This window comes from Setaria viridis, chromosome 9 (assembly GCF_005286985.2).
Source record: "Setaria viridis chromosome 9, Setaria_viridis_v4.0, whole genome shotgun sequence".
Lineage (NCBI taxonomy): Eukaryota > Viridiplantae > Streptophyta > Magnoliopsida > Poales > Poaceae > Setaria > Setaria viridis.
This window is the reverse complement of record NC_048271.2, coordinates 31,142,227-31,164,013: the sequence shown is the minus strand read 5'-3', so window position 1 is coordinate 31,164,013 and position 21,787 is coordinate 31,142,227. Positions and strand designations below refer to the sequence as shown.

At 44.9% G+C, this 21,787-nt stretch overlaps 2 protein-coding genes across 2 annotated transcripts; one reads left to right on the top strand and one right to left on the bottom strand.

Annotated features, from left to right (window-relative positions):
- Window positions 1-10,226: 10,226 nt before the first annotated feature.
- LOC117840016 (uncharacterized) lies at window positions 10,227-13,385 on the bottom strand. The gene is made up of 2 exons (XM_034720474.2): window positions 11,761-13,385; window positions 10,227-10,855 (listed from the first exon to the last, which is right to left on the bottom strand). Exons 1-2 carry the CDS (start codon window positions 13,223-13,225, stop codon window positions 10,743-10,745), a joined length of 1,578 nt encoding a protein of 525 aa, XP_034576365.1. The 5' UTR covers window positions 13,226-13,385; the 3' UTR covers window positions 10,227-10,742.
- A 3,216-nt stretch (window positions 13,386-16,601) lies between these two features.
- On the top strand, window positions 16,602-18,669 carry LOC117839913 (cytochrome P450 89A2). Its single transcript, XM_034720349.2, has one exon. The coding sequence runs from the start codon at window positions 16,786-16,788 to the stop codon at window positions 18,367-18,369; it is 1,584 nt and encodes a 527-aa protein (XP_034576240.1). The 5' UTR covers window positions 16,602-16,785; the 3' UTR covers window positions 18,370-18,669.
- The last annotated feature ends 3,118 nt before the right edge of the window (window positions 18,670-21,787 follow it).

Sequence of the window (21,787 nt, the reverse complement as noted above, 5' to 3'; positions counted from 1 at the left end):
CAAAATACGTGGTTATATCGGGTGAAACCTGACGAACTGCCATTTTAATTTGATTAAAGTGTCCATTCGCATTTGAGGCGATGTTGAGTACACTCTAGCTGGGTTAATTAGGGTGGTTCTACCACAAGGAGTCAGATACGGGTGCACTAAGATTGAGGGCTGAAACATAAGGAACAACATTAAAGTCTCAGATAGAAGAGCTCAAAGCTTTGAAGAGCACCACAAAGTAGTTGCATTCTCTGATTTCTAGCTTGATAAACTTCAGCACCAATCAGAGCAAGGTGAATCCTTCCCTCAACTGAAGTGTGTTGCTGGTGAACTTCATGTTTGTTGCTGATCAAATTTTATTGTATGTTGCATTGTTGATGCTGAACTTGTTGTATGTTGCATTATTGTTGTTGTTGAACTATTCATTGATTGTGATGTGAACACTATGGAAGTTGTAAATGAGCTATTTTTATGTCTGTGATTGTGATGGTGATGAGCAGCCAAAATTGAATATACGGCACTGCAAAATGCAATAATGGGCTAGGGCTCACAAAAAAGGGTCCAATATGGTACTGTGAAATGCAATAATGCCTCTTCGTTAGATGGGCTAGGGCCCATAAAAAATGGCCTAATATGGCGTGCAAGAAACATTTTTCAGCACAAAAAATAGTGCGGAAACCTAAAATGAGATGGTCCAACAAAATTTGGCTCACAAAGGCTCTTGCATGGACCAGGCTTCAATTTGTGATGAACCAAAAATATCATAACACCGCTGCCACGTTGGAGCCACATTGGATTCTTGTCCAACATGGCACAATCTCTGAAATAATTTTATGATGACTTGTTGGATGAATTTTCATTCATCATTATCTTAGTGACTCATCGAAATAAGGAGCATCACTACTCGCGGTTTGTGGTGCTCGACTAATGACGAAGGGTTTTCATCACTCGAGTGTCATAAATCATGGTTTATGATGCAAAAACATGTTTATGATACTTTTGGTTCGTCATAGACCGAAAGATTTCTTGTAGTGTAACCATCTTCACATATACAAGTTTGATCACTCCATTTGCAATTGGAAGAAACAACGTCAGCATCACATGACAATCATGACAGTTGTAGCCAGATAGCGAGATATCTTTCATTGAGACTAGTTTCCTGATGTTGGACAAGAATCGACTTGGTACTCTAATCTCCCGTAATGACTGGCATACTGCCTTCTTCTCATCTAGTGTCAAGTTGTAGCTAGTTGGGGGTAGTTCATATCTTCCATTCCCCTTATCAATAGGGTGAAGATCTTTTCTTATCTTCATGGCTACCAAGTCTTGTCAAGGTATCCTTTGTCTTGGTTGAGGTCTCCAGGAAGAGACCAATTGTGTTACCAAACACATTCTTCTTCAAGTGCATACCATCGATGGCATGGCAGACCTCAAGGTCCAGCCAATACAGCAAGCACTTGTAGAAGATCGACAACTTCTTGAATAGCACGCCATCAATAGCTGGCTTATCTGTATTTCTCTTCCCATCTTTCGTCATCTTCCCATAAGGAACTAGGATGGTCCTAACCATGTTGAAAACATAGTGCCCATCTCATTTTTTTGGAGCAGATTCTAGTTCAGGCATACCGCCAAAAAAAATTATAGAACTTCTTACTTTGGTACATGTGTCCTTCACCAAGAAGTGCCTGTACCAAGGTAAACTACCTTTCTAGAATCCTCTAGGAAAGACCATACGGTGTCACCAATGCATACCGTGCATCCTGTCTTACCTTTCACCTGTCCTAACAAAACAAACAATGCTTGGTAATCATTGATGGTGACAAAGATAATGGCTTTGAGATTAAATTCCTATCATGTAAACCGTCAATGATGTTAATACCATCCATCCATAAAGTTTCCATCTATTGCATCAAAGGCTCAAGAAAAACATCTATATAGATGTCAGGATGCTTTGGTCCTCGTATAAGTATGGATAGCAGAAGGTACTTTCTCTTTTGGCACAACCATGTTGGCATGTTGTACATCATCAAGATCACTGGCCATATGCTGTGAGTGCTGGTCCTTTCACCAAACGCATCAGATTCATTCCATCCGTACTTAGTTCAAATTGAATATTTCTTGGATCATTTCAAATTGTGGATACCACTCATCGAACTTCTTCCACATACGAGCATCGGATGGATGTCAAAGCTTTCCATCACCCTTCCTATGCTTATCTAAATCCCACCATCGCATTAGTTCAGCGTCCTTTGGGTTTGAGAAGAAACTCCTAAGGCGATCGGCAATATGGAGGTACCACATGACCAAGGTAGGAATTCTACTCTGTTTCTCAAAAATGCCTAAAGTAGTGTCTTCTGGCTCAACATTGGCAATACTATTCCTTGCACCCTTCCTCTTCCTTTTATTCCCATCGGTTGGACTTTGCCTGTCGTCATCACAATAACTAGAATTATTTTCATACCGACTTGCAGAACATACATGACATTTGTCCAAGCCTTTGAAAGTATCCCCGCGGTACAAGATACAATGGTTTGAACACACATGAATTCTTTCCACACCCATCGTGAACGGACTGACAAGCTTCTTTGCTCGATATGTGTTGGTGGGCACTCTATTTGGCTTTGGAAGCAACCAAGCCAAGATACGCAGCAGATCATTGAAACTACCATCGGACCAGTCGTGCTTAGCCTTTAGAATCAACAGCTCAAGTATGAAATAAAGCATGGTCCAGTGTTTTGTACATCCCTTTGAACGCTCATACACATTTTCCTCCGTTGATTTCTTTACCGTCTTAAAGTTTGCTAACACCTTTGCACTACCAACCAATAGTTCCGCTTTGGTGTTGTTGATGGCAGTAAGCACACCATGTTGTGAACCGCAAGCGCACGGATCATCATAACTTTTCCCTTAGAGTATTCCATCCACGGTTTATCAATCTGTGGATCGGTAGTGAACTGGCTAGGGTTCTCTATCTAGCTAAACGGATCTAATCCTATCATGAAGCAGGAATTGTATATAAAGGTAAATCCAATAGTGAGATAAGTATTATAGACAAGGTAAACAGATCAGATCCATATATACGAGGTAACATAACCAAATGTAGCATGAGCCTATTGTCTTCTTGTTGTAGTTCCAGCCAAAGTGATAACCAATCTATGTAGCACCTTGATAAAGAGTCATCTCTCAGAATATGCTAGCTAAATATATGAGAATAAGCATGCATCATAGCAAATCAAAGTAAGCATAAGATTAGATTGATATCACCATCGTGTGTACATAAGCCTTGATGATCACAAGGCTCAGCTCCAAAACTCCGCCATGGCTTCGTAGCGCAAGGACGACCATGGCGGCTAGGGTCTAGCCTAAGCCATCTCCTAGACAACTTCGAAGATTTGTAGCGGCCCTCAGCTCCCTCTGGTGTGTGCCCTCTATTTGTCGAATTCTGGTGGATGGATCTGCGTGCTCGATGAAATATCGGAGTATTTATAGTCTGGAGAGGACGTGGCAGAAATTGGAAGGTGAAAGTAGCAAGGAAAGCCCCAGGCCGATCAGCCTGGGGGGTTGGCCTGGCCCTTCCTAGTGGCCTCTCGCTCCCTCCTTCATCCACAAGTCTTCTTAGGTGTCCTGGAGTCTTATTTTTACCTGCATGTGGGCCTGGCATGCCGATAGCTTCGGGATAAGATTGATCTTTGATAAACTTTCCAAATCTCTACTTGATCCTCTTTGATCCCGAACTCATCTTGCCATATCCTTGCAAACATAGCCCTTAAGTATCTTGGAGGAGTGCTTGAAAAAAATGAGCACCAGATGAGCCCTTTTTGGGCCTGTTGGCCTTCGTCTTTTACTGGTTTGTCGCTTGTTCTGGGCTTTATCCAATAATGCTCCATTTAGTCCAATTTCCTACAAAAACACAATATGCTCCAAAATACATTGCACATGCGAAAATGGGGTTATTTTAGGTGCCAAGTGGCGGGTTAGTATAAGAATATATATGAAAACACCACTTAAATGGTAGTAAAAGTGTGTACATAATGAGCGTCAATAGGTGTGACGCAACAACTGGCTCAGTGTTGGCGGTCCTTAAGTGCAAAATCTGACTATCAATGGACTCAATGAATAAAGGAAAACTAATCTTTCTTACTCCCATATTTAGTTATAATAACCTAGTTCCACATGTATTGACAAATAAGTGAATTCAGGAATACAAGTTTACATAAGGAGAGAAACATGCACAAATGCTAGAGAAACAAACCGAAGATCATTCTCCACGAAGCACGAATACCAAAGGGCCCACATGCCACGGCAAACTAGCCCAATCCAGCGAGGGTCCTCAAGGAAAAGGTCCAAGGCCCACCAGGCAGCCCACCATGCAAAGGCGGTGGAGAGGCAGCCTAGCCCAGGGTTGGCTGAACTCTAGGTTCAGCCAAACATGGACAGGCACCCCTCGTCCTCATCCTCCACGTGACAGTGCCTGGTTGACTCTAGATGGCGGTGGGAGAGGATTACCTGAAGATGCCTCCCGGGAACCACCCTCTACCACCAATAAAAAGAGGAGACGCCCCCTCTCACACACACCACACATTTGGAGCCTCTCTTCCTCTAAGCTAGACTTGTAATCCTTAGGCTAGTGGAGCTAGGCTAGAGCTTTATTCTTGTAGTGCTAAGCTTTCCTCCAAGTTCGTTGGGGACGTAATCTCTGGCCCTCGGTATGGATTTGTACTCGACTTATCAATATCTTATTCATAATATAGAGTATGGGTGTTATGTTATATAGTATATCATTCCATGTCTTGTGTTATCACAAGTTATGCATCATATGTGGATAGGCTAGTTTATCTAAATTACGGCATCGGTTCGTTGTGCTTTTAGGCTGGCTCTAGCTCTATGCTTGTCGATCCGAAGGGTCAGAGTCCTGGGGAAGCTAGGGTAGTTATCACGTACATGAGCATGGTGCTCAGGTACGGCGGCAACCTTCAGATATGGCTGCATCCCATGGTCTCTAAGGGTAGGCAACAGGTGGTGACAGCCCTATCCGTCCTTGTATTCCCCCACGTTCGAGTATGGCGTAGGAGTTCTGAAAGATACCTTGCCTTGATAGACCAGGGACGAGTATTCTCCCCATAATGTTGTATGCTTAGAGCTAGTTCTAACTGTGTACTTGTATGACCCTTGCTAGTATGAATAGGAACCACTAGGACCCCTGAATGCCTCACTCCCAATAACCTTAGGCTTATTAGTTTATTCTTTATTCATGAGATTGGCTTGTGCGTGTGTCACATTACCCATATATCTTTACCATGGCTCACCCCTATATGAACTTTGGTCTATAACTTAAGCTTATTATCATGAATATGTATCTAGTAAACTCTTTTACACCAATGCCATCCTTTGGGAAAATATAAATAACGATACCCTGAATACTCTCCGGGTAAAGCTACAACGGTATATCCAAGCGCTTGCGGATTTATTCGTAACGTTAAGAAATACCAACACTTAGGAAATCACTGTCATCAAGTTCCTCGTCGCCACTACTATCATAACCACCATTATCGTCACCACTACCATCGCCACCCTCGTCAACACAATTATCACCATCGGAGCCACCACCATCATCATCGCCCTCATCAAAAGAATAATCATAAGCATCAAACATTCTATCAAACTCGACATATTTCATGATTTCGTCAAGCGATCTTGAGGGGGTGCTTTCTCCCCATGAAATGTCCAAAGCATTTAGTCTTCAACGAAACCTTGAACCATCACATGTGATCTTATTATATTTGTCTCCCTGAATACTCTTGCAGGTTTTGCTTGGACAAGCCACCATCTTTGACTTCTCGACTATTGCATTATTCCCCGTGGCTTTAATAAATTTGTTAAGTTCTCCACGAAAATAGGCATCCGTTCTTCGTGCTTGGTACATCCATATCCTATCCATCTCTCTAAACAGAAAAAAGTATACAAAATCAAAATATCATCCATGTCAACTTGTTTTATCCTAATAAAAACACTATATATATAATTACACACATGTACTATTTCCTAATGAAAATATCATCCATGTCAACTTGATTAAAACTATCATAAATGTTAAACAAACACTAAATATATAATTACACATGTAGTATTTCCTAATAAAAATGAAAATATAGAAATCTTGGAAAAAATGAAAAACGATTATTCATCATCCATGTCAACTTATTTTTTTCCTAAAAAATCTTGGAAAAAAATGAAAATTATATCATGCATGTGTCAATATAGAAAAATCTAAATCTTCTTCTCCCTCCTCCATGGATCTAGGAAATTCATCATTCATGAATGAGGCTAAAACATCAAAGTTGAGTCCAAATGATTAGATAATCTTGTTCTTCTACCTTAATAACCTAACTTCATCCAAAAGTTTGAGGTAAATGGAGCTCCAAATGGCTAATCCACACCTTGGAGATCTAGATCTATCTAGAGATATATGGAACTCCATTTGAGCCTAAAACCCATGCAATAAGCTTCAAAAGATAAGGAATTAGCATCAACTTACCTCCTATAAGCTCCAACTCCAAGGAAACAAAGTTGAAAACCTTCCCCTATCTTTTTCGCTTTTTTCGATTTTCGGGCAGTATCTCCCCCGACCAGACTGGGTGCTGTCGGGAGGAAAAAGAAGGCCAGTTGCTGTTTGTCGCCCAATTCCAGGGGTGGGCCACCCCGTGCAAATGGTTCTCCAGGGGCGGGTCGCCTCGTGGCCTGCCCCTGCAAATGGTTCTCTAGGGGCGGGGTGGATGCTACAGTAACTACCCCCATTTTGTAGATGCGGGTGGCAATTTCGCTCAGCTTTAGAAAAAACAGGATGCCCCTACAAATCATTTTTGTAGTAGTGGTAGCGAGCAGCCAGCCAAGTTGGTGTAACCTTTTTATCGTTTGTGTGTAACCTTTGACAACTGCCATTAGAGGTGATAAGCGAGAGACCCATGAACTCCCTCTTCTCTCCTTTCTATCTGGTGATTTGTGCTGTGACACTGATCTGCTAAATCTCGCCGGCTCTTCTCCTTGGCATGTATCAAGGAGGAGGGTGAGCGGTATCTTCGAACCGTTGCAGTCAGGAAGCCTTCACGAGGGGTGACAATAAGGTTTCTGGACAGTGCAACTACGCGACCGCTCAAATCGATCGACTCTATTCTGCGCTGCCAAATTTTTGATCTGCACTACATCGCGTAATCCTGCAGTGAGTCTACCCAAGGATGGAGCACTATTCTTTAAGTCCATATATTGGTTTCTTACCATTGCAGTTTACGCAAGTTTCAAAGTAGGTTACATACCTATCATGGATTACATGATGTTTTGTATGGTTACTCTTGCTTTGCTTATGCTGCTTTTACACACCATTTAGTTACTTGAGTATGTTAATGGTTACGCATATCTGTTTGAAACTAGAGTTGGGTTACGTAGCAGTAACACTAGGTTACATAATATGCCTCATATTTATATCTGATAGATTTAAATGCATATTTCCAACGGTGGCATCTAAAAAAGAATTATTTCACTTACAATAGGCTTGCTACTTCAACTCATTAAGTAGGGTACAGTATAAGATATCCTAATTTATGTTTTTTCCTTGTAACAGTGCATCAAAAATCACATAGCCACAAATATAGAAGGTGAACTTAGGGTGTATTTGATAACGCTCCCGCCATTTCGCTCCACGTGAGAATCCATGGAGTGCTACCAAACGGCGTCCAATTCTTCCACATTTCCACGAGTCAAATCGGAGCACTCCATCCGCTTCCACATTGAGGGCGGAGCGGAAAAAAACTGCTCCCCCCAATTCCCTCCAGCTCCAACCCTCTTGTGCATCACCAGCCGCTCATCCCCACCCACCCAACCGTCCACCGGCCGCTCATCCCCGCCCACCCGCCCGTCCACCAGTTGCTCATCCTCATCCACCTGCTCGTCCACCGGTCACCCAGCCCCATCCACCCACCCATTCACCAGCCTCTTGTCCCTTCCTACCCGCCGGAGGTTGACCAGAGATCAATTCGTATGATTTGCGGCCACAAGAGCTCGGCACGAGGGCGATTTGCAGCTTTGGGAGCCCATCGGGAGGGTGATTCGTGGCTGCTTGTCCTCCTGATTGGTGGCCGTGCCTCTGCTTGGGTTGCTCGTGCTGCATGGGCAAGGGAGTTTGATTCATGTTGCTGGGGCTCGATTTTGCATCATCGGTGTTTGATTCATGGCGCTGGAGCTTGATTCGCGACCACCGACGTCGTGCCCTTGAGGTGGAGGATAAACGGGTTTTTTTTTTGTGAGCGGAAGTGGTCGGGAGCAGGATTAATTGGAAGCGAGGAGCAGAGCGCAGCTCAATAGCGCCGCGAAACATGCTGCCAAACACGCCCTTAACGGATTCTTTTTGCGTTGGTTTTGACATAGAGTAAACAAACAGCCTAAGGGTACGTTTGTTTGAGCTTCTGGCGGCTTCTCAACGGGAAAGTCCGAAGGTTAAACAAATAGCAAATTTCTGGCAAAAAAAAGCTGAGTTTATATGGAAAGTTAGGAAGCTAGTGTTAGTTTTTTAGAAAAAAGAGCAGCAGCTTTTAAAAAAACTCAAAAGCTGCAGCTCAAACAACAGGCCCTAACCTTGGAGGTCCAGGTCCATTTGTAGACATATCAGCTCTTTCACCATCTGAACAATGTTCCCAACCGATAGTGTGAATAGGATGATCAGCTTTATCATTACAATTTTGTGAGCTCCTCACTTCCTTTGCTTCGCATTCATCATTAGCGACAACCTTTGGCAATAATTGACTTACATCGAAAAATCCATGTCCTTCTAACTTCTCTTCATGAAAGTCAACCAAAAATCTCTACCAGCAATTGTGAAATCGTAGAATCAATTTTGTTCTAAATCATGCCAACTACAAACAGAATTGGGTGTCAATGAAGAAACAAACAAAGTAAGTACAACCCCTGAGAGAGATGGAACAATCTCCTTTTCTAAATGTCACCAGAGCTGGTCTCGGCATTTTGTATAACAAAGTATGCTTAGACTTAAGCAAAATTGAGCAAAGCCAAAAAAAAAAGTTAGGTAATTTCAGGCCTAAAATTTGTCTGCATACGTCCCACGGGTAGTGATAGACCTATTTCTCAGACCAGGCTCAAGCTTGCCTTTCTTTTTTATGGAAAAATAATTAAAACAAATGGTTTGGTACGTCCGAGCTTGGGTTTTCTCAAAAAATTTTGAGTATGTGTTACTCTGCCCAATCCTGACCCTACAAGAGTCGTGGGCTGTACTAAAGGGGTGTTTGGATACAAGATGTTAAACTTTAACAGTGTCACATCGGATGTTCGGATGTTAATTAGGAGAACTAATCATGAGCTAATTATAAAACTAATTGCAGAACCCTGTGCTAATTCGCGAGACGAATCTATTAAGCCTAATTAATCCATCATTAGCAAATGGTTATTGTAGCACCACATTGTCAAATCATGAACTAATTAGGCTTAATAGATTCGTCTCGCGAATTACACTCCATCTGTGCAATTAGTTTTGTAATTAACCTATGTTTAATACTCCTAATTAGTATCAAACATCCGATGTGATGGGTGTTAAACTTTAACACTGCACAAAGGCTGTAAAGCTCAAACGAGCCATTGGCCGTCCCAGCCTTGAATGCTCAGCTGTAATTGTGCTATTTGTTATGATATGGTTGTACTATTCTCATTGTGAACTTAGTAAATTATAAAGTTTCAATCACGGGTGTGACCAAGTAGAGGGCCTAAAAATTTACCTACAGAATTTAAGGATCTTGTAAAAAGAAAATAGACTGATTAAATTTATTTATTTATTAAAAATGGACCTGAATTTTTTGAGGAACGTGAATTTATATATGGTGGTGGTGAGCTAAAAAGAGGATTAAGCCGGAGTACAATTGGGACATATAGGGGTGTATATGGATCAAATACGCACTGATACTTACCGATACGAATACAGAGAGTTATTTTTTTCTTAGATTCAAGGGAAATGTCATATAAGGTATTCAAAATTTGATCCAGCGACACACAAGGGAATAGAAGAATTTAAGATGGCACACGAGAACTAACTCAGAAAACTGGGTGCACGTGCACACAACTATGCATCCAGTGAAATAAATCAAAGCATCAAGTTACAGTAATCTCACCCCGATGACAAACAATGACCACTACAGAAGGAAATAACCAACAACCACTCTGGAAATACCTAAGCATCCTCATCCATCAAAATACGATGCCATTGTTGCACAGGCTCAAAAAATATGATGCCATTGTTGTATAGAAAATAGCAATCACCCCTTGAGCGAAATAGTTTACAAACATCCAGCTACATATATTGATACAAACACCATGGACAACTTAAAAATGGTGCCACTCATAACTATTTGAAGTTTCTTTCCTACAAATAAAAGAACAATTTTAGCATTCAACATACAAGACACTATCTGAGCTTTCAAGCATCAGATTAATTACATCTAGTGCCATCCCTACCATAACAGTTACTTTGTTACGGCAACAACACATTGTGCAAGGTTAAGTGTTTCATTAGGTTTCGTTAACTAGACGAAGAGGAGAGCCAATTTCCATAGGCAAATGCATAATGGAGGGAGCAAAACCAAAGACACTCTTGCTCTTGGCAACCAACACAAGAAGGCTTCACAAACCATGACCCTATCAAGCATAGATGGCACAAGTGGCATACTAGCTTCAAGGATCATCGGATCCCACCTATCCACTTAACGATCCTCAACCATCAGATTCAACTCCTGATCCTTGATGACCTCTATGTGAGTCAACAGATCCTCCTCGCTCATGGCCGGTGGCACCGAGGAGCACACTGGAGCCAGCCCTATCAAAGATAAACAGCTTAGCTTACCAGATCATACATAATCTACTTTGTGTTTTATGAATCAGAAAGCAGATAAATCTATTTTTGAATTTGCACAGCAATTTATTAAAGAACCTATCAGTAATTCATTTATTAAACAAGCTGAAACTGGTTGAACTAGCATGTTAAAAGAAACCAGCCAAGGAATTTGCATATAGAGTCAAGATCTTTCAACCCTAAATGCTCATAATTTTCTCGATAGTTATATTTTCATCCATAAATTGGTACTACCCTTGGTTCAAAATAAAGGGTCAATTCTTTACTTTGCACAACAGGTCATAGTAAAGCCCCCACAAAGAACAGGAAAGCAAAGCAATTCATCCGGCAATTACTTAGGTACTGCAGCACTCTCATTTACAAGAAAGCATAAAAGAATGCACGAACAGGGTGAAGGGAAAGGTCCTATACTCCTTTATTAAAGAGTTCTTAGGGATCTAGGTTTAAGATAAGCTGTTGCTAAACAGGGAAATTTCAATGAGGCGTCCACATCTGGTGCTAGAGCTCTTAGGTATCCGGGTTTAAATTGTTAGCCTAGGAAGTTGGTCAGGTTGGGTTGTATCTACTATTTAGCTGGTGATTGTGTTTTGCTCACAGCAATTTGCTCATAACACAGATATTGAGGTGATGTGGTGTGGCTTTTGTAATGGGACCGGTTGTACTCTTCTCTTTAATACAAGATAGGTCTCCTACGTATTTGAGGGGGAAAAAAAAAGAAATGTCGCAATATGAAGAGCTCAATTAATAGCCAAAGAAATAACTGATACAACTCCACTTCAAATTGTTAGTCTTATACTCATGGAAATGAGAAGACATCCCATATTCCCGTTAACTCAGGGAAATACTACAGCTATATGCATTATATTTACCTGCTGCGCAGAAACTTGTGAATGGATAGCATGTGCGGTAGCCCAGTTTTTGGGGAAGTTTCTTAAACTGCGCAGACTCAAGATGGACCATGAAAACAACACCACCACCAGTTGCTATAAACACCACATTACAGTCTTCAGCAAATCCTATTATCTCTGAAGGATACCCATGTGCCCATCGCTTCAATGGAAGGTGCAGTTTAATAGTATTTCTGAGTACCCATCCAGTATCACCATCGGACTTGGCCTTCCTCTTCCATATTCGGGCATTGAAACCTTCTAGAATGAGGAAGCCAAGCTCACCATCTTCTGTCGGCATTAACAAGAATTGGCACTCGTCACGGACAGAAGTGTCAAGATCAATCACTTCCGGTGGTACCTCTAGTGTAGCTAGGCGTTGCGTATCCAAATCAAACTCAAGTATGGTCATACTGCTTTCATTGAACAGCCAGTAGATGGAATTTCCGACCAGGGTATTGCAACAAGCAAAATCATCCGGGTCAAATGGGCTCAGCCACATTATTGAGATGGCATCTCCCCATGTCCCTGTCTCCGATGAGTAAACCCAGACGATAATTTCATCCCCACAGCGGCCAAGGAAGATCACCTGGAAGGGGCTAGAGTGGCAAGCGCCGTGGACATGGCCCTGGTCGCCGCTGGCACAAATGACTGTCCCATCTATCATATACTTGTTGCCACCGGACGCCGAGGGCAAGGGCACAGGGCACTGGTCGCCAGTGACTGGGTCCCACACGAGGAAACTGAATGGCTTGCCGGTGACCACAAGGACGCGGCCGTGGCGGCAGCCGTAGACCCTGCTGCCCCTTGGAAGCCGCAAGGAGAAGCGGCCAGCGGCGGGGATGCGTTCCGGCGGATCCAGCACGGGAGTGAAGCCAATCTTGCCTCTGTTGTGGGAGAGGACGCCGAGCAGGGGGGCCTTCCGGTGATGTTCACGGAAGCGGTGGAGGAAGCCGGGGTCAGCGACGAGGCGGCGCCAGCGCTTGCAGACGGCGCCGGCGCGCGGGACCGATGACGGGCCCGGCGGGAGGCGGAGAAGTATTTCCCCGAGGATGTCCTCGTTGTCCAGCGCGGCCGGCACCGCCGGCGAGGTAGCGCTGACCGCCGCGTCAGCGTCACCCTCCGCAGATCCGGATTGCGCGGGAGATTGGGGACGCCTAGGCCGCCACACCATCGTACCGCCGCGTTGGCTTTGCCTCCCGGCGGCCGAGGCCCGTCCCGCCGCAGCTCCGCCCGAGGACGGCTCCACCGAGGTAGGCCTCTCAGAGCCACGGCCACCCCGCCTACCTTGCTCTCCGCCGTCGAAGTCTCGATCCTGGGCGGGTGTTGGCATCCCACTGCCAGTGGCCGAGGTCCATCCCTCGACCGGAGCGCTCGGCCCTGACCTCCCGAATCCACGGCTGCCTCGCCGACTCCGTCTTCCTCCTCCTCCAGCAACTCGATCCATGTCCAGGGCTGGCGACTAGGGCTCCAGATCTATGGCGTGGGGTTGGGGATTCGGCTAGCGTCACAGGAGAGGTGATTCGCCGGAGACGAGGAAGGGAGGGGGGTTGGACTAAAAGAGCATCTTCTAAAAATTTTTCAAAAGGTTCTTTTTGCAAAAAGACGAAGGACAGCAATTTTGAGTGCCATTTCAGTGGTAATAACCGGGGATAGTTCTGTCGTTTATAATTGATCCGACATTTCAGTTTTGTTTTCTTCGTTCGTTTCAATTTAAATAGGATTTTTGCCGCTTCATTCGTTGAGCCTCGTCATGTTACCGTTGAAAATTAGTTTCATAGCTACCCTAATTATTAGTCTTTTGTATCTAATCTATTCATTAATATTTCGACATTGCTAGCGCCGAACGATTTCTCGTCGGACAGTCCGTTACAAGTTGCAACATATATAAAAAGAAATTGCAACAACCAAATTTATCTTTTGCGACATAAAAAAAGATAACAGTTTGCTAACGTCCAATCATAAAGATTCTAAGAAAAATTCACACTACAAATAAATGGAGATGTTTTGTGCAACATCCAATCTGAACCTCATTTTAGTCAAAGGATCTGCAAATTAGCTAATGAAACATCCAAAACTACCTTATGCAATATCAAAATTATTTGTTTGCAACATAAAAAAATCGAGCATTTCAGATCGATTTTTGCAACATTGACAGTACTCTTCATTATCAAACTAGTAAATCATTCATTATCAAACTAGTAAATCGTCAAAGCACTCGCCAGGTGTGTAGCGCATCAGCTCCCGAGGGCTAGCTTAAGCTCCCCGATGAGCTCGCTCATGCTTCAATTTGTCGACGGAGGCATCAGTAGGCATGAGCTCCTGTTGCACCCTCCCACGTTGTGTCATGGCATCGAGCAGCATGCGGAGGAGCTCAGCGTGGCTTGCGACACCACAACGTGTGGCATTGAGGACCGCGCCCGCTGCACACCTGCTTGACCTCCACGGGGCGCTTGTCGCACCCGTTGGTGCGCCGCCGCGCAACCTCATGTGTGGCGCCACACTAAGTGCTCACCGAGACCACCGAAATGCCTTGTACCACGCTTCCTATCTAGGAAAGAATGGAAAAAGGGAGAAGAGTTGGGGAAGAAATCATGGGAAGGGAAGGGATAAGGTTTCCTGTGGGACCTACTTGCTTAGAGAAAAGGGAAGAGATAGCTGGGGGCGTGTATCCGGTTTTTTATCGTGTCGGATACATGGAGGGTAGAATTACCGTTTATATTTTGTTTTCTCATTTGAAATATGTGGCATTCGACCAAGTGGAGTCCACGCTATCCTATGTGTGCCAACTCTCACCGGTAGCATTGATATGGGAGCCAACTTCACCGGTGGGTGGCGTGCAACTGCTATTTTTGCCACTAGCTGTTTGCTACCCACCCTTCTCTGTGTATTTTTTAGTACTCCTGTTATAGGATCAATATTTATATTCTTATCCCTAATTTAGATTGTAATTGTAATTTTTCCCTCATCTTTTTAACTCTGTATTTTATCTTTCCCTATTCTCAAGTTAATGTGATTTTATCCTTGGTCAACGGTGAAAATATGGGTAAATGCATAAAGATCAAAGGTAAAATTGTGTTGACTCATGAATAGTAAAGGCAAAATGACAAAAGACGAGTTGCATTTAAAGTAGTGGCAAGAACACCAAATAACTACTCCCTCCGTTCCAAATTGTATGTCGTTTTGACTTTTCTAGGTGTATGTTATGCACCTAGATATTGTGTATGTCTAGATGCATAATAATATCTATGAACCTAGAAAATCCAAAACGATCTACAATTTGGAATGGAGAGAGTAATAATTAACAACTAGGCAACAGTTTGTACTGTAACACTAATTGAGGCATTGTGTTCATCCTATAAAATTTCTTGGTCAAGGGAGAGCATGGTGACTTTATATTACTTGGGCATTAGCCTGTGGCTGTACCTCCTTGATATTTTCTCGTGAACCAATTACTAGCCCCTCTCGCCCGTTGTTTTAAGGTATATGCATCTCAGTTTAAAAATATGAAGTATGTGTTTGACTCCACCAATCCACCAATATGTAATACTCCCTCCATTCCGAATTGTAGATTATTTTAGTATTTTTAGATTCACAATTTTTATTATGTATTTAAACATAGCGTATATCTAGAAATACCAAAACGGATAGAAGGAGTAGTTCACGTATGCAATGCGCACGCCACGCGAGATGGGCGGCTGCCACAGCTACCGGACGACTTGCCCCCCAGCTCCGTCGTGAAATCTCCATGGAGTCCCGGCGCCCTACTACTGCATGCTTGCCGCTGGAGAGTCAACCGGGAGATGGGCTTGGTGGCTGAAACTGGATCGGCACACAGCAACATCAAACGAGTCGCGAGCCACCACCGTCGTCGGCCATCGCCCCGTCGACACAACTAGTACATAAAAGTCGTCCTCACTGCTGTTTCCATGCTCTAGGACATTTCCAGTTTGACAGCGTCAAATGTTGGACTTGCACTATCTGTGACGCAGGCATGCAGTACACACAGTATTCGAGACTAGATTAACGTTCGCCGCCAAGATCCATCCACCCATCAACATTCAACAGGGCGGGAATGATCTTCAATCTGTTGCCCAAGGTCCTCTTTGGTGTGCAGAAAAATATATCCTCATGTTCAGATCCTGCAAGAAGCCCATCGAAAAAAAGTCGGCGATGATTTCTGCATGTAGGCCATAGGAACCGGCGGGAAAAATCTCTGCGTTCCGTCTTCCGGGTGATGCGAATGCGACCATGCGCTGTCGCAGCAGAAGAACATGGATCGAGTTACTATTAGTAGGTTTCCATTTCTTTGCTGCGGTAATGCGCGCTGGTTGGTCCTTGCGCGTTCCATCTTTTCTTCACCTGGAGTTGGCACTACCAAATGCTCGGCAGCTTCGCTTTCCTTCGCATCCAAGCATACAGAGCAGACAAAGACACGTCCACTTCTCCCTCCAATAAAAGTTACATGATATATTAATTTTCAGAAAATCTCGAGAAATTTGACTGTATCAAAATATACAGTGGGATTTATATTCAAGTTTATTTCGCATTAAATTGGTTTCATGTTCATTGATGGCATATATTTTGTGAGTTAGCAATGGACAAAGGTTATGTATGAAGACCGAGCTCAAACAGTAGAAACACGTCAACAACCGTATACCAATGGCCTCCTCAACAAGCCCTCCAGCTCCACAGTATCCGCTTAAAAATGTTTCTCCACATGAACAAGAGATGCAAGAGATAGTTTAATTTCAAAACCCGCTTGCATCCTTGGGAGGAGGTAATATCAACCTGTCTTCCCTTGTGTAACTAAAAGCAACAGCTAGTAGCCATTCAGGAATCAACTTCTCGACTATCTGTGAAAAAGTCACAGCAAAGAGCCGAAGATTAATCCCTTTTTGTAATAACGTAGTAAGTAGAGATCGTCGTCATTCCTCTTCTCCTCTATAAAACCTCACCATCGCACATGGATCTATCATCCATCTGAAGCCATCGACACGAAAACAAATGGAGCTCACCTGGCCCCTCCTCGCTGCTCTCCTCCTTCCCCTCTCCTTCGTCCTGCTGCACTCCCACGCCAAGACCGGCGGCAAGGACGGCCGCCGCCGCCTGCCGCCGGGGCCCGCCGTCGTGCCCGTGCTCGGGAACCTGCTGTGGGTGAGGCACCACGGGATCGACGTCCTGCGCGCCATCCGCCGCCTCCACGCGCGCCACGGCCCGCTGCTGGCGCTCCGCGTGGGGTCCCGCCTCGAGGTCACCGTCTCCGACCGCCGCCTCGCGCACGCCGCGCTCGTCGAGCGCGGCGCGGCGCTGGCCGACCGCCCGGGGTTCGCGTCCAGGGACCTCCTGGGCCTCAACGCCGCCACCATCTCCACCTCCAGCTACGGCCCGCTGTGGCGCCTGTTCCGGCGCAACTTCGTCGCCGAGGTGGCGAGCCCGGCGCGGCTCCGGCTGTTCGCGCCGGCGCGGGCGGCGGTGCTCGCCGAGCTCACGGACAAGCTGCGGCTCAGGAACGGAAGCGGCGGCGGCGGCCAAGAAGGCACCATCGTGGAGACGTTCCAGTACGCCATGTTCCGCCTCCTCGTGGCCATGTGCTTCGGCGAGCAGCTCGGCGAGCGCGCCGTGCGCGACATCGCCGCCGCGCAGCGCGACCTGCTGCTCTACTCTTCCACCAAGCTCATGGTCTTCGCCTTCCTGCCCGCCGTCACCACGCGCCTCTTCCGCGGCCGCCTGCGGGCCATGCTCGCCATGCGCAAGCGGCTCAAGGACATGTACAAGCCGCTGATCGGCGCGCGCAGGGAGCTCGTCGGAGCAGCCGCGCCCGAGCCGCAGCAAGACGACGAGGCGACAACGACGACGCTGCCGCACTGTTACGTCGACACGCTGCTGGAAATCTGGCTTAACGACGGCGACGGCAGCGAGCGCGCGCTAACCGACGACGAGATGGTCGCGCTGTGCTCGGAGTTCCTCAACGGCGGCACGGACACCACGTCGACGGCGCTGCAGTGGATCATGGCGGAGCTCGTCAAGAACCCGGCCATCCAGGGCAAGCTCCACGACGAGGTCAAGTCCACCATGGCCTCCACCGGCTCGGACCATATCGCCGAGGAGGACGTGCAAAAGATGCCGTACCTGAGGGCGGTGGTGCTGGAAGGCCTCCGGCGCCACCCACCGGGGCACATGGTGCTTCCGCACGCGCCGGCGGAGGACATGGAGATGGGCGGGTACGTGATCCCCAGGGGCACCACGGTGAACTTCCTGGTGGCGGACATGGGCATGGACGAGCGCGCGTGGGAGCGGCCGGCGGAGTTCGCGCCGGAGCGGTTCATGCCGGGCGGCGACGGCGAGGGCGTGGACATCACGGGCACGCGGGAGATCAGGATGATGCCGTTCGGAGCCGGGCGGAGGATCTGCCCCGGGCTCAACGTCGCCACGCTCCACCTCGAGTACTTCGTGGCCAACCTGGTGCGCGCGTTCGAGTGGCGGGAGCAGGAGGGGGAGGAGGTGGATGTTGACGGCGAGAAGGTCGAGTTCACCATCGTCATGGCCAAACCGCTCCAGGCGCGCATCGTGCCCAGAGGACATTCTTGAGACTCTTACGTGCTTGCTTCATTATACCGAGTCAGTTACTTGTAGTACTAGCTGTAATTGGTTGCTTTGTGTCTGTGATTTGTGAATTAGTGGATAATAACGCCATTTTGTTGCTAGTGGAATTTTTTTTATAGATTTAAGAGTTTTGCTATTTATCTGTCGACAGTTTTTTCGCAGAAAATCTGTCGAATTTTTTAATGTTGTAAATGTCATCATTTGATGTTGCAAACATTATTCTTTGATGTTTCAAAATATTTCATGATTTTAGAGGAGGAAATGTGACAGATTCTCTTGATGTTACATATGCTATTTACTATATTTCAATATATTATTCTTGTACGTACTTCATGTTTCGATCATATGTAACATAGGAGAATAACATCTGCAACATCAGTGAACAACATATACAACATCATAAAATTCAATAGATTTTGCCCCTAAAAATCTGTCGACAGATAAATGCACACTCCCTAGATTTAATTAGGGGAAAGCTATCCAACAGAGTGTTGGGGAGGCTCCTCAGACCTGATTTCCTACAAGCAGCGCATATGCTTGTCGTAGTAGCAGAGGGGCTCATCTTCCCCGACGCCAACAATGGCTCCAATGAGGTTAGAGTTCAAGGTTAAGGATTCGTGTTCGAGCTTGGGGGTTCATCGGAATATGGAGGTCTTAAAAGAAAGCTTTGGGGCCACAGGACGACCTGATGGTACAGTGGTGGCGGTCATAGGGTCAGCGAGAGCAAGGCGGCGATGATGGTGATGACAGCAGCGGCAGAGAGGGAGGCATAGGTATAGATTTCCAAATGGGCCGCATAACCCTAGTCCGGCCCTAGCACGAAATGGCCTGGCACGAAATGGCACGACGCCTATTCCGTGCCGTGTCGTGTCATGCCATCGTGCCGAACAGTCAGCCCAGGCCCGGCACGACGATCCTTTTTTAGTGTCGGACCGGCACGGCAGGCACTAGCGTGCTAGTGCCGGGCCAGACACTAAAGGCCAATGACCACTCAAACTGAACAACATAAATCATTCATCTTGAAAAGAACAACAGATTCAACAGATTAAAATCATCTTAAACTTCAACTTCACAACACATACAAGAGATAAACAATATCAACATCACAGATCAACATCACAGAGAGGCACAGGAGATTATAACTTATAAGTTTGAGCTGGTGCAATGGATGCCTCATTAAAAACCTATCTAGGTAAAACTCACACCTTGTGAGAAAAAATCTTAGATAGGAAAAAAAGAGTACAGCCCAGCTCAATCAAATTGTAGTAGTTCAAGACTTCAAGTTATTACAGGCAAGTGTTACACTTCTGAATCATCAGAGACATCTAGGTACAAATTAGCAGAACTTTCCTCAAGTTCTTCATCCTCTACTAAGTTCTGAAGTCTTGCTTCTGCAGCCTCCCAATCCTTGACGCAAGAGAGCATCTCGACCACCTCCGGTTTCAATCGACGCTGCCTCTCCTCGATGATCCTGCCAGTAGTGCTGAAAACAGATTCTGATGATACTGTGGAGACAGAAACAGAAAGAACATCTCTAGCTAAGATGGACAGAACTAGATAAGTTCTTTTATGCTCACAAGATAAGATGTTGAAGTTATCATCAAAATGGGTGACAGTGTCACTGTCCAAGTAGACAGAGAGTTCATTGCCAATACCCATACTAGTTGCAGTAGTACTTGCTGCTTGCAGCAAAGCACTTGCAGATGATCTTCTAGACAAAGCAAGAGGCAAAGAGGGAGGAGGGGTGGAGAAAGAAGTAACAGGGACATCATGAATTTCAAAAGCAGATACACCAGAATTTGAACCTATGGAAAAAATATCATCCCAAGCACTAGTTTTCTTACCATAAGTGGTGGAGGTGTAGGCCTTTGCAATTTTACTACACCAAACTTGTCATCATACAGTTTAAATGCAATAGATAGTTCAGCTCTAACATCAGTGAAATAAGCAGAATAATCAGTACCAGTAAGATTAGATAACAACCTGAGCACATTTTGAAAACCATTCAATTTAGCTCTAGGGTCCAATATGAACGCAACAGAATAAAGCATAGGAATGTCTCTCCAGTATCTTTCATAGGAAGGACCACATGCCTAAGCAATTTATCATTTTCATAATGTTTAAGATGCTTAGCAATCAAAATGAGCTGATGCAACATAAATGGAGAGGTAGGATAATAAGCATCAGATAGTGCAATAGTATAATTATAAAAGAGTTCAAACAAGGATAGCATACTCTGTGCAACAGTCCATTGATCTTCTGTCAACAGTAAAGCATCTTTTTCACCCCTGGGATAGTTAGTCTCAATGAAAATATTAAATGTGTGTCTGTAAGGGAGCAAATGCTTGAGCATGAGGTAAGTGGAGTTCCACCTGACATCCATGTCCAAATCAAACTTTCTAGGATGAACATTCATAGCAAGATAAAATCTCTTAAATGCAGCAATGCGCTGGTTAGAAGCATTGATGAAAGATATTGCAGATCTAAATGCATCTAGATATGGCTCAACGAGATTCAAGGCAGATTGAACCATGAGATTGATGATATGACAAGCACAACGCTGATGTAAGAACAATGCTCCAACATAAGCAGCTAATTTAGGACTAAGTTTCTCAATAGCAGTAGAATTAGCAGATGCATTATCCAAAGTAACAGAAAACACCTTTGAAATCAAACCATAGTCCTCTAGCACATTACTCACACGGTCAGAAATGTTCTGGCGAGAGTGAGATTCATCAATGAGCCTTAAACTAATTAACCTCTTCTCTAATTGCCTATCAGCATTAACATAATGAGCAACCACACTAAGGTAATCTTCCTTAACATTACCAAACCAAATATCAGAAGTGATAGACACAGATGAAACAGCAACAAATGATTCAATAAGCTTAGCACGGCAATCAGTAAAGTACTTGCACATATCTCTAGTGGTTGATTGCGTAAAGATAGCATAAAATCTAGGATTATGAGCAAGTTTAATATACTCTTCAAAAGCAGCAGATACACTGAAACATAGAGGAAGATCTAGTCTAGCAATCAAACGATATAGTTGAGTACGAGCTACCTCAGCAGAGTAATCCCATTGACGGACAAAACCGTCAGGGTTGAATTGGATCAAAGACTGGGAACTACGAACCTTAGCCCTCCTATTTGGGAATTTCTCAACATGCCTGTTGAGATGGCCAGTGCGAATGGAAGATCTAGCAGCATATATAATGCCACAATGATTACACTTGGCAGAGACCCTTACCTTCTTCCCACTGATGTCCTTGAAGATCTTTTCAAAGTCCTTCCAGCACTCAGAGGTGGTGGAACAGGTCCTCTTGGTGCTGTTGCTCACCATGTCTGGATCAGGAGCATCAGGTGCTTCTTGACCAGCAGGTGGTGCTTCAACATCAGCTAT

Coding starts and splice junctions, on each gene's coding strand:
- LOC117840016 (XM_034720474.2), bottom strand. CDS start 13,225: ATGGATCGAGTTGCTGGAGGAGGAGGAAGACGGAGTCGGCGAGGCAGC. Junction 10,856..11,760: donor CACAAGTTTCTGCGCAGCAG/GTAAATATAATG, acceptor TATCTTTGATAG/GGCTGGCTCCAGTGTGCTCC.
- LOC117839913 (XM_034720349.2), top strand. CDS start 16,786: ATGGAGCTCACCTGGCCCCTCCTCGCTGCTCTCCTCCTTCCCCTCTCC.